The 13,749-nt window shown below is 37.5% G+C and overlaps 1 protein-coding gene across 1 annotated transcript in view; it reads right to left on the bottom strand.

The window, feature by feature from the left end:
* RNF17 (ring finger protein 17) overlaps positions 1-13,749 on the bottom strand; it is a gene marked incomplete at its 5' end in the record, with an annotated part of 167,235 nt that overhangs the window by 127,360 nt on the left and 26,126 nt on the right. Inside the window, one exon of the mRNA XM_084878524.1 lies at positions 13,127-13,227. Within this exon, the coding sequence (XP_084734650.1) occupies positions 13,127-13,227 (101 nt within the window). The remainder of the gene's footprint in view (positions 1-13,126; positions 13,228-13,749) is intronic.

Raw genomic sequence — 13,749 nt, 5'->3', positions numbered from 1 at the left:
CTGCACTCCGCTGTCAGTTTATGACATTGTCAGTTTATGACTGTTCAGTAAACCATTCAGCCCGCAATTTAGGCTGGATTTTAGATTTTGGCCCCTTCTCTGATTGAGTTCGACACCCCTACCTTGGGGTGTGGGAAGGCCTGGATGAGGGGCCTGTGGTGGTTTGCAGGCCGGGCACACCCTCTGGCGATCCAAGCAGAGGCCCTGGTATCTGGAATTTATTTACCTTCTACAATTGAAACTTTGTAGCCTGGAGTGGAGCCAAGTCTTTTGCTTGCTCCGTGGCTGCCTCCATTTCTGTTTGGATTTGTTTACCTTCTATAATGAAACTTTGTAGCCTTGAGTGGAGGCTTAGGCCAACTAGGGCAGACAGAAAGCTTGGCTTCTACCATTGCCTGGGAAAAGCAAGCCTCCCTCCTGCTTTCTGTGGCTGTAGCCATCTTGGTTGGGGTTAATTTGCATACTCGCTCTGATTGGCTGATGGGCGTGACTGGTGGGTGTAACAGAGGTATGGTCTATTTGCATATTACTCTTTTATCAGATAACATTTGAAATTGATGTCTTTAGGGGGGAAAACTGTCATTAACAAGTTCTAGGATGGTTGCTAAAAATTCATGCCTATGTAGTGATGTCAGCAAAGAGGCAGATTAAGAAACTTTAAGCCCTCATTCCCCAACAGAAATGTCAAAAAGCATGCAAAAATTAGAAAAATAAACGTACAGGAATTCTGGAAAACAAAGGTGTACAGCAACAAAGCAAATGCCCAATTAACAAAAAGTCACCCTCAAAACAGTAGGATATGTCATGGTGTTTTTACTTGTCACTGTATACCCCCTTCTTTAGCTATGTTCTTGGTCTGAACCAATTCCTTCCCAATTTGTTTATTGTTCCCAATTACTTCCCTCAAACCAGAGGGAGCAAAGCAGACTTTATTTGCAATTTTCTAATTAGTCTGGGAACTGCCAGAACTAGTCTGTTTCACCTAACTTGGTGCTCAGCAATGTGAAGCTGTGGGCCCTGCAGGAGGACTACAGCTGTACATGCCCGGGCAAGAAATGACAGGAAAAGAGACATAACAGATTATCTGAGGTTCAGAGAAGTTGACTCTTTGGAAAATTTAGACATTTAAAAGCAACCATGTGTATGTGTGTGTGGGGGGGGGGAGGGGAGGGAGAGGAATGGAACAATATGTAATATTTTCAACAATAAAGATTTTTTTTAAGCAGCTATGTATGCAAAAGGATAATAAAAAGTCACACTCAGATCCAGGCAAGAATTCTCAGAAAATACCTGACACTTTCATAAACCATCATTTCATGCTAATCCCAAGGGTACTCAATGAAGGGCAGGCCCAGCAAAGAGCCAGTTTGCAATAATTGGGAGAGGTGACTGTGCCAAATTTTCAAAAGAACAACACAAGGCATGCAAAGAAAAACAAGGAAGGATCAAAATGTGAATATCAACAGAGATAGAAATTATAAGGAGAAACCAAATGTAAAATCTGGCACTCAAAAATACAGTAATTGAAATGAAAAATTGACTACAAAGGTTCAACTGAAGATTTAAGCAGGAATAAAAATCAGTAAATATGAAAATAAGACAACTAAAATTATTAAGTTTGAGAAGCAGAAAGAAAAAAGAATGAAGACAGAGTCTAAGGGACTTTAGGGACATCCTTCAAGTTGACCAACATATATGTTATATTTCTCAATGATATTTCATCTAGAATAGAAAAACCCATCTTAATAGTCACATGAAACCTCAAAGAACCCCAAAATAATCTTGAAAAAGACAAAGTTGGAGAGCTCAAACATCCTGATTTCAAAACTTTCTACAAAGCTAAAGTAATCAAAACAGTGTCTTACTAGAATAAGGAGAGGCAGACCAATGGAATAAAATGCAGAGTCCAGAAGTAATCCTTTACCTATATGGTCAACTGAGTTTTGACATGTGTGCCAAGACTATTCAATAGAGAAAATACTATCTTTTCAATAAACAATGCTGGGAAAACTGAATATCCACATGGAAAAAAATAAAGTTGGACCCTTCCCTCATACCTAAAGCAAAAATTAACTCAAAATGAATCAAAGACCTAAACATAAGATCTAAGAAGATAACATAGGGGGAAAGCTTTACATATTATTAGATTTGGCAATTATTTCTTGCATATGACACCAAAAGCAAAGGCAACAAAAGAAAAACTAATTAGACTTTATCAGTAACTTTTGTGGATCAAATAATGTGATCAAGAAAGTAAAAAGGTAACCTGTAAGAAGGGAAAAAATATTTGAAAATGATATATCTGATAAAAGATTAATATCAATAATATATAAAGAACTCTTACAGTCCAACAGTAAAACAAATAATCCCAAAATAAATAAATTCAGATATGGTTACTCAGCCTGGCTGATATAGCTCAGTGGTTGAGCATCAACCCTTAAAGCAGGAGGTCATGGGTAAATTCCCAGTTGGGGCACATGCCTGGTGGTTTGGGGCTCAATCCTCAGTAGGGGGCAAGTAAGAGATCACTGACTGATTGCACCAAAGAACCACTGAAGCAAGTACTGCCCCATAAGCATGTCTCCAGAGCAGCAGTTCTTCCATTATAGACACAACTGATCCTCACAGCCAATTGGCCTGGAGGTCAATTCCTCCAAGTGACACCAACAACAATCAAGACTTAACTACAACAAGGTTGTACACACAGTCCACAAAGGGGTGCACCAAGAGTGTCCACATCAGGCAACTGGGAGGCTGACCCACTGAACCATATAGGACACCCAGGCCCACAAAGCTACCTTACCAACTCAGGGAAGCAGCAAAAATGCCGAGAAAAGGAAGGAGATCTCAAACAAAAGAAATGGAGGAGAACAAAAGATTGGATATAGAGTTCAAAACCATGGTTATAAGGTTTTTCAAGAATTTCCTAGAAAAAGCCAATAAATTTAATGAGACCCTCGAGGATATGAAAAAGAAATTAAACCAACTAGAAACTAAACATACACTGATTGAAATAAAAAATATTATACAGAGACCCAACAGCAGACTAGAAGAATGCAAAAATCAAGTCAAAGATTTGGAATACAAAGAGGCAAATGACACTCCTCTGGAGAAGCAAGAAGAGAAGAGAATCCAGAAAGTTGAAGATAGTGTAAGGAGCCTCTGGGACAACTTCAAGCATACAAACATAAGAATTATGGGGGTGCCAGAAGAAGAGAGAGAGCAAGACACTGAAAACCTATTTGAAGAAATAGTGACAGAAAACTTCCCCCACCTGGTGAAAGAAATAGACTTACAAATCCAAGAAGCACAGAGAACCCCAAACAAAAGGAATCCAAAGAGGACCACACCAAGACACATCATAATTAAAATGCCAAGAGCAAAAGACAAAGATAGAATCTTACAAGCAGCAAGAGAAAAACAGTTAGTTACCTACAATGGAGTACCCATATGATTATCAGCTGATTTCTCAACAGATACTATGCAGGCCAGATGGGAGTGGCAAGAAATATTCAAAGTGATGAATAGCAAGAACCTACAACCAAGATTACTCTACCCAGCAAAGTTATCATCCAGAATTGAAGGGCAGATAAAAAGCTTCACAGATCAGAAAAAGCTAAAGGAGTACATAATCACCAAACCAGTATTATATGAAATGCTAAAAGGTGTTCTTTAAAAAGAGGAAAAGGAAGAAAAAAGTAAAGATAAAAATTATGATCAACAAATACATATCTATCAACAAGTGAATCTAAAAGTGAAGTGAATTAAAAATCTGAGGAACAGAATAAACTGGTGAATATAATAGAATCAGGGGCATAGAATGGGAGGGAATTGTTAATTCTCAGGGGAAAGAGGTGTCTGTGTGGGGGGTACAGGAAGATACTGGACAAAAATCATATACCTATGGATGAGGACAGTGGGGGGGCTTGGGGAGGTAGGGGAGGAGGTAAGGGCAGAGGGTGGAGTGGGTACCAGGTGTATGGGAGCTATGGGGGGAGGAAACAATTGTAATAATCTGAATAAAGATTTATTTTTTAAAAAAAATAGAGAGATAAACCCAACCTCAAAAAAAAAAAAAAAAAAAAAAAAAAAAAAGAGCTGCTGTCGCCCCCGAGGTTATAGGGCTGCCTTGAAAGTCCTCTGCACACCTCGCATCCGTGGCAAACATGGCAGTGAACTCCACGATGGAACTGCTATTTTTAGATATTTTTAAACAACCCAGCCTTGAGGTAATACTTTGCTTCTTGATTCTGACTCTGCTTCTCAGTGGGTCATGTATAAAATATCCTTAGGCATGCTTCAACTTTTCCTCCTGCCAGTGGCCTTAAATTCTGTATGTACACACCCCCTCCTCCCAGCTGGGTGTGGGCACCATGTCATGTGGTGTACACAGGGGGTATGTACACACCCTCTCCTCCCAACTGGCACCAGAGCATCGGTGGCTAGGACATTTCTCTGCATTATCTTAGGCTCTTTTGTCTTTGGTTGAGTTGGCTGTTCTGTTTGCTTTGCTCCCCTGCCTCCTTACCCCCGTCAACTTTGGGCCTTGAAAATATCTTGGTTCTCAGGTTTAGCTCACTTGATGTTTGACAGCAGTTCTGGAGACTGAGCACATCACAATGACTTCATGATTCCTAAATCCCTCCTCTCACATCCTTTTTCTAACAGGAGTTAAGTTGCCCAGATGTAACACTCATTCGGTTTAGGATTCACATATTAGGACATGACATATTTGTGTGGAAAGCTTTTGCATGGAGGATACCTGTGAGGAGGGGAATCAGTAGTGAAAGGAATCAATGGCAGGTTTGGAACCCCCAGACAGGGAACCTCGCTCACTCCCCACATGTCTCCCTCAGAGGCTGGCCTGGGCGTGCAGAATGCTTGGCTTCCTTCGTCACCTGGTGGCAAAGGAAGCCAAGCCTCCTGCCCGCTCGCTGGGCTCTGTGGCTCCAGCTTATGCTGCCATCTTTGTGGCTATGGGTGTTGCCATATTTGTGGCTATGAGCATGGCCATCTTTGTCATGGAGTGACAGTTAATTTGCATATTTCCCTTTAATTAAATAGGATATGCATAGTCCAGGAACACAGACAATAGTGTGGCAAAGGCCTGGAGGAGGGATGAGATGGTTGGGAGGGGGACAATGGGAAAAAATAATACTTTTTAATTATTAAAATAAAATAATAATTTTTATTTTAATACTTTCAATAATAAAGATAAATTTAAAAATATATAGAACTGTCATGTGATACAACAATTCCACTTTTGAATATTTACCCAAAGAAAACAAAAATACTTAATTTGAAAAGATAAATGCACCATGTTCACTGCAGCATTACTAGTAATAGCCAATATATGAAAATGACCTAGGCATCAATTAATAGATGAATAAATCAAGATTTGTGCATAAATTAAATATTATTCAGTCAGAAAAAAAGAATGAAATATTGGCATTTGCGACAACATGGATAGAACTAAAGGTATTATGCTATGTGAAGTAAGTCAGAGGATGAAAAATATCATACGATATCATTTATATGTAGAATCTAAAAAATTCCCAAATGAATAAACAAAACAAAACAGACTCGTAGATATAGAGAATGAGCTGATGGCTTCCCAAGGGGAGAACGTAGGGGATATGAATAAAAATAATTTAAAAATTTAAAAATGGTCAAAGGACTTGAATAAACATTCTCCCAAAAAAGTACACAAATGGCCAATTTGTAGGAATTTGCATTTTGTAGAAATAGACACATGAAAAGATACTCAGCAACACCAGTAATTAGGGAAATGCAAATAAAATCACAATGAGACACAACTTTATATCCATCAGTACATAATTATAAAAAAAACGAACAAAACACCATGGGAAATAACTGTTCGTGAGGATACAGAAAACTGGAACCCTATGCACTGCTGGTGGAAATGTAAAATGTGTAGCCAAAGCAGAAAAGAATTTGTTTCCTCAGAAATTTAAAGTTGAACTTACCATATGCCATTAAACTGTACACTTAAAATGGTTCAAATAGTAAACTTTGTTATGTATATTTTACTACTATAAAATCTGTAAAATAAATGCATGCATAGGGCCTATCACTTAAATGTTATAATGAAAGACCAGATGTGAGATAACATCAACATGGAAGAATATCCCCAAATATCACCAAAGAATATCAACTGATTCATTGATAGTGTTTTAGGTATCCTCATGAGATTTCTAAAAAAGGAACTAAGTCAAAAGGTCAACATCATTACTAATATATTTCTTTGCACATCACAACTTTCTTCAAATGTAAAATGTGAACTAGATTATTGAAGATCACATAAATCAGAGTTTTTTAAAAAGTGATGGATATGTAACTATATATTTGTTTAGAAACAAATATTAGAAAGTATTAGAGCATTATTTGTTCTATTGCAAATAAACATATGATAAAAATTAAGGAAATATAAGAAAATGTTTGCGTTTTCCCATGTAAGCTGAATTCTGCAACTGACTTTGCAAATAGTTTTCGGTGCTGCTTTAAGAAAGAAGTTTCTTTTTTACTTTTTTAAAAATATTTTTATTGATTTTTTACAGAGAGGAAAGAGTTAGAAACATCGACCAGCTGCCTCCTGCACACTCCCTACTAGTATGTGCCAACAACCAAGGTACATGCCCTTGACCTGAATCGAATCTGGGAACCTTGAGTCCACAGGCCGATGCTCTATCCACTGAGCCAAACCGGTCAGGGCAAAAGAAGTATGTTTATTTTAACAGTTAGCTTTGGAACCAGAAGAAAAATTGGCCAAATAATAAAAAAATGTACAAATTGTTCTTCATTTTGAAGTTGTAATTATCAGCCTGTAGAAACCAACTACTACCTTCCAAACTTGTTTAAAAGTTACTCATTACTTGAATCTATATAAGAAATAAAATGAGTCTTGAAAAAATGGTGACGGAATAGACAGATGTGTTCCAAGCCTTGTCCCAGAGCTGACAGAAGGAGCACCTGAGAGTAGCTCAGGAAGTGTATGTTGGCAAGCTAAAGGATAGCAGAACTCTAAGAGAATGTGGAGGACTGCTAGACGGGGTTCCCTGACCAAGCACCCGACACTGCAGCTGAGACTTCTCCCAGAGCTATGGGCTCAGATGGAAAACTGCTCCATCTTGCAAGGGAAAGTGGATCTTCTTGGAGGACTGAAAACCCACAACTGTGGAGACCACCGAACAGCTGTGAGGCCCCAATTGGAGCAAACATGTGGATTCAAGGGAGCTCTTCATTCCACCACGGAAAGGAGAGAGAGAACTATATAATCAGACATCCTAAAGAGAGAGACAACGGGGAGACAAAGAAACAGCCTGCATATGAAAGAAAAGCAGGCATCAACAGAAAAGGAAGTAAATAAATTAGAGGCAAGTAACCTATCAGAGCAAGAATTCAGAGAAATAATCATAAGATGGCTGAAAAGAATGGAAGACAAATTTGACAATATGAGTAAGAACCAAGAGGAAATGAAGAACCAAGAAGAAATGAAAAATGACATCGCTACTGTAAAGAACTCAATAGAAAGCATCAAGAGTAGACTAGAAGAAGCAGAGGACCGCATCAGTGAGCTAGAAGACAAGATGGAAAAAATACCCAATTAGAGCAGCTTCTAGAAAAAATTAAAAAGCAGGAGGAGAGCCTAAGGGAACTTTGGGTCAATACAAAACAAAACAATATTCACATAATAGGGGTTCCAGAAAGAAAGAAAACTGAGCAAGGAATAGAAAAAATGTTTGAAGAAATAATGACAGAAAACTTTCCTGATATAGAAAGAAAATACCCACACAAATCCAAGAAGCTCACAGAGTCCCAAGCAAAATGAACCCCAAAAGACAGATGCCAAGGAACATTATAATTAAATTGGCAAATACCAACGACAAAGTAAGAATCTTGCTGAAACTGGTTTGGCTCAGTGGTAGAGCATCGGTCTGCGGACTGAAAGGTCCCAGGTTCGATTCCGGTCAGGGGCATGTACTTTGGTTGCGGGCACATCCCCGGTAGGGGGTGTGCAAGGGACAGCTGGTCGGTGTTTCTCTCATCGACATTTCTAGCTCTCTATCTCTCTCCCTTCCTCTCTGTAAAAAATCAATAAAATATAAAAATAAAAATAAAAAGGATCTTATAAGCAGCCAGAGAGAGACAGAAAGTTACATATAAAGGAACCCCCATCAGACTAGCAACTGACTTCTCAACAGAAACTCATCAGGCCAGACGGGAATGGAATGAAATATACAAAGTCATGCAAAGGAAGGGTCTGAATCCAAGAATATTGTACCCAGCAAGGCTATCAATCAAAATTGAAGGTGAAATCAGGAACTTCAAAGACAAAAAAAATCTAAGGGAATTTATCACCACCAAACCAGCAATACAAGAAATGCTAAAGGGTCTGCTATAATAATAAAAAAGAAATAGGAAGCAAAGAAGGAATACAGGGGTATAGAATAAAAATGGCAACAAATAAGTACCTATCAATAATAACTTTAAATGTAAATGAATTAAATGCCCCAATCAAAAGACATAGGATAATGGATTGGATAAGAAAACAAGACCCATATATCTGCTGTCTACAAGAAACCCATTTCAGAAAAAAAGACACACACACAGACTGAGGGTGAAGGGATGGAAAAAGGTTTTCCAGGCGAATGGCAATGAAAAAAAATCTGGGGTAGCAATACTTATACCTGACAAATTAGACCCCAAAGGTAAGGACATAACAAGAGATAAGGAAGGCCACTTCATAATGCTAAAGGGAGCAATCCAAAAAGAAGAAATAACTCTGGTAAACACATATGAACCCAATATAGGAGCACCCGAATACATTAAAAAAAAAAACAAAAAACTCCTGGAGGAGGACATTAAGGGAGAGATTAACAGCAATATAATCATAGTAGGAAACTTTAATACCCCACTATCACCATTGGACAAATACTCTAAACAAAAAATCACCAAAGAAACATCAACCCTAAATGACTCACTAGACCAGATGGAATTGACATCTTCAGAACATTTCATCCCAAAGCCACAGAATTTTCATTCTTTTCAAGTGCACATGGGTCATTTTCAAAGATAGGTCATATGCTGGGACATAAGCAAAGTCTCCTCAAATTCAAGAAGATAGAAATCATACCAAGTATTTTCTCAGACCACAGTGGCATAAAACTGGAAATCAACTACAGTAAAAACAATCTTAAAAAATCTAACACATGGCGACTAAACAGCATGCTATTAAACAATGACTGAGTTACCGGAGAGATCAAGAAAGAAATAAAAAACATCCTGGCAACAAATGACAATGAAAACACGACAATCCAAAATCTATGGGACACAGCAAAAGCAGTCTTGAGAGGGAAGTTCATAGCTCTATAAGCCTACTGCAAAAAACAACGACAACAACAACAAAAAACAAAAAACAAAAAAACAAACAAACAAGAAACAATGGTAATAAGTTACCTAGCCCTAAAACTCAAATAGTTAGAGAAAGAGCAACAAGAAAAGCCCAGTGTAAGCAGAAGAAAGGAAATAATAAAAATCAGAGCAGAGATTAATGACAAAGAGACCAAAGAAACAATACAAAAGATCAACAAAACCAAGATCTGGTTCTGTGAAAGGATAACCTATAGCCAGGCTCACCAAGAAACAAAGAGAGAGGACCCAAATAAGCAAAATCAGAAATGAAAGAAATGAAACAACAACAGACCCCGCCGAGATACAAAGGATTGCTACAAAATACTACAAACACTCTATTCCAACACACTGGACAACCTGTAGGAAATGGACATATTCCTAGAAAAATATAACCTTCCAAAACTCAATCAAGAAAAATCTAAACAGTTCAATAGGCCAGTAACTACAGAAGAAATTGAAGCCATCATCAAAAAACTTCCGGGAAACAAAAGCCCAGGGCCAGAGGGCTTCACAGAAGAGTTTTACCAAACATTCAAGGAAGAACTAAAACCTATACTCCTCAGACTATTCAAAAAAAATTCAAGAGGAAGGAACACTTCCAACCTCCTTTTATGAAGCCAGCATCACCCTAATACCAAAACCAGATAAAGACAACACAATGAAAAAGAATTATAGGCCAATACTCCTCATGAACCTAGATGACAAAATCCTCAACAAAATTCTAGCAAATTGGCTCCAGCAGTACATCAGTAAGATCATACACCATGATCAAGTAGAATTTGTCCCGGGAATGCAAGGATGGTACAATATCTGCAAACCAATAATCGTGATACATAGCATAAACAAATTGAGATATAAAAACCATATAGTCATATCAATTGATACAGAAAAAGCATTTGATAAAATCCAACACCCTTTCGTGGTAAAAACTCTCAACAAGGTGGGAATAGAAGGATCATACCTCAACATAATAAAAGCTATATACAGTGGTGCCTCGCATAAAGAACGCCTCGCACAGCAAACGCTGCACACAACGAACTTCATTTCATGATTCATACAACGAACTTCGTTTCACACAACGAAGTCGCCAGAGCTTCCACGACCGCTTTGCCCGAACTTCCACGACTGCTTCGCCCGAGCTTCCACGATCGCTGCCGATGTATTGCATCCTTCTGCGCAGGCACTGCAGGCAGTCGTTAGTCACTGAGCTTAACTTAAGCACGTATCACGGCAATCGTTCTTCATTACGAATTAAATCACGCACGTATCACGGCAGTCGTCCTTTTAAGTTAAACTCAATACAGTAATAACAAAAAATTTATCTTTTTTTATGTCATCTTAGCATATTTTATGCTACAGAACGAATTATTTTTTTTAACATGTATTGTTATGGGAAAACACGTTTCACATAACGAACTTTTCGCATAACAAACTTGCTCCTGGAACGAATTAAGTTCGTTGTGTGAGGCACCACTGTATAATAAACTCACAGCAAACATCATACTCAATGGGCAAAAACTAAAACCATTCCCTCTAAGAACAGAACAAGACAGGGTTGCCCATTCTCACCACTCCTGTTTGAAATAGTACTGTAAGTACTCGCCATTGCAATTAGACAAGAAGAAGAAATAAAAGGCATCTTAATTGGAAAAGAAGAAGTAAAGTTGTCCTTATTTGCAGATGATATGATATTGTACATAAAAAAACCCAAAAGACTCCATCAAAAAAACTAATAGATTTAATAAATGAATTTGGCAATGTAGCAGGATACAAAATTAACGCCAAGAAATCTATGGCCTTTCTATAAACCAATAGTGAACTTACAGAAACAGAGACTAAAAAAGCAATCCCATTTACCATCACACCAAAAAAATTAAGATACCTAGGAATAAACTTAATTAAGGAGGTAAAAAACCTATATACAGGACACTGAAAAAAGAGGAAGATGTAAACCGATGAAAGAACGTACCATATTCGTGGATTGGTAGAATCAACATCATTAAAATGTCCATATTACCCAAAGTAATTTATAGGTTCAGTGCACTCCCCATTGAAATACCAACAGCATATTTCACAGACCTAGAAAGAACTCTCCAAAAATTCATCTGGAATAAAAAAAAAATAACCCAAATAGCCACAGCAATCCTGAGAAAGAAGAATAAAGTAGGAGGAATCTCAATACCAGATTTCAAGCCGTATTACAAAGCCACTGTCCTCAAAACAGCCTGGTACTGGCACAAGAACAGACATATAGACCAATGGAATAGAATAGAGAACCCAGATATCAACCCAAACCTCTATACTCAATTAATATTTGACAAAGGAGGCATGAGCATACAATGGAGTCAAGACAGTCTCTTCAATAAATGGTGTTGAGAAAATTGGACAGATACATGCAAAAAAATGAAACTAGATCACCAACTTACACCATACACAAAAATAAACTCAAAATGGATACAGGACTTAAACATAAGATGAAAAAATATAAAAATACTAGAGGCATCCACAGGCAGCAAAATCTCAGACATATGCCAAAAGAACTTCTTCACTGATATTTCCCCTAGGGCAATGGAAGCTAAAGAGAAAATAAACAAGTGGGACTACATCAAAATAAAAAGCAATTACAGCAAAAGAAACCATCAACAAAACAAGGAAGCCCACTGTATGGGAGAACATATTTGCCAATGTTATCACTGATAAAGGTTTAATCTCCAACATCTACAGACAGCTTATACAACTTAATAAAAGGAAGATAAATGATCCAATTAAAAAATGGGCAATGGATCTAAATAGAATCTTTTCAAAAGAATACAGAGGGAAGGCCAAGAAGCACATGAAAACATGCTCAAAGTCACTAATTATCCGAGAGATGCAAATCAAAACAACAATGCGGTACCATCTCACACCTGTCAGAATGGCCAACATCAACAAATCAACAAACGACAAGTGTTGGCGAGGTTGTGGAGAAAAAGGAACCCCCGTGCACTGCTGGTGGGAATGCAAACTGGTGCAGCCACTGTGGAGAACAGTATGGTGTTTCCTCAAAAAACTGAAAATGGAACTCCCATTTGACCCAGTAATTCCACTCTTAGGAATATATCCTAAGCAACTAGAAACACGAATCAGAAAGGATATATGCACCCCTATGTTCATAGCAGCACAATTTACAATAGCTAGGATTTGGAAACTGCCTAGGTACCTGTTAACAGATAAATGAATCAGAAAACTATGGTACATCTACACAATGGAATGCTATGCTGCCATAAAAAAGAAGGAATTCTTATCATTTGCAGCAACCTGGATGGAATTGGAGAACATTATACTGAGTGAAATAAGCCAGTCAATGAAAGAAAAATACCACATGTTCTCACTCATTTATGGATAACAAAGAGCATTATAAACTGATGAACAGAAAGATAGATACAGAGACAATAAAGCAACAAACACACTGTCCAAATACAGCGGGGAGGGGAGGGAGATATGGGGGAGATAAGAGATCAACTGAAGGACTTGTATGCATGCATATAAGCATAACCAATGGACGCAAAACTCTGGGGAGGGAGGGCATGTATGGGAGTGGGGGGGCAATAGTAAGATATGTACATATATAATACCTTAATTTTAAAAATGAAAAAAAATGACAAGTTAATGTTAAAAGTTTAGTTTCATTAAATCTATCTTTTTAAGTTATTACCTGGAATCAAGAGAAGTAAAAAGTTGATCGAACTGTTTCTCCAGATTCTTTAAAAGACTGACTGTCTCTTCTTGTGTTTGATTGTGTATGTGTTCGAGCATCTAGGAAGAACGTAATACAAAGACCTAATTTGGTTTGTTTTTTTTTGTAGAAATTGTATTGTTCCAAATAATTCTAAAAATAAAAGGCACTTTATAGACTTTTCAAAATAACAACACAAGAAAAAATCAGATGATAAACTTCAAATCCTGGTACCTGCCACATCTTTGTTGGCACTACATACTGACAAACTAGCAAAATGGCCTAGAAAATCTACTAAGTTTTATAAACTTGTTTCTTATCCTGTTTTGTCATTCCAGGAAATAAGTAATTTTAAATAGCTGGATTTCTCTCTGGCACCTTTCCTTAAATTAAAAAAGTAACATTTTAATCCAAGTATTTTTAAAATATTGACTATTCTACAAATTGAATTTTTAAACAAAAAAGTGTTCCTTGAGATTGGTGACCCATTTTTTCTCTTCAAATTTCTTCCTTTTGGAATGGGAATGTCTATCCTATCCTTGTCCAACCAATTATTTTAGAAGCAATTAATTTACTATCTAGTTTCACAGATTCACTGTTAA

The sequence above is a fragment of the Pipistrellus hanaki genome (assembly GCF_964339955.1).
Source record: "Pipistrellus hanaki genome assembly, chromosome: 3".
Taxonomy (NCBI): Eukaryota; Metazoa; Chordata; class Mammalia; order Chiroptera; family Vespertilionidae; genus Pipistrellus; species Pipistrellus hanaki.
The sequence above is the reverse complement of the archived record's forward strand: the minus strand, read 5'-3'. Positions and strand labels throughout refer to the sequence as shown.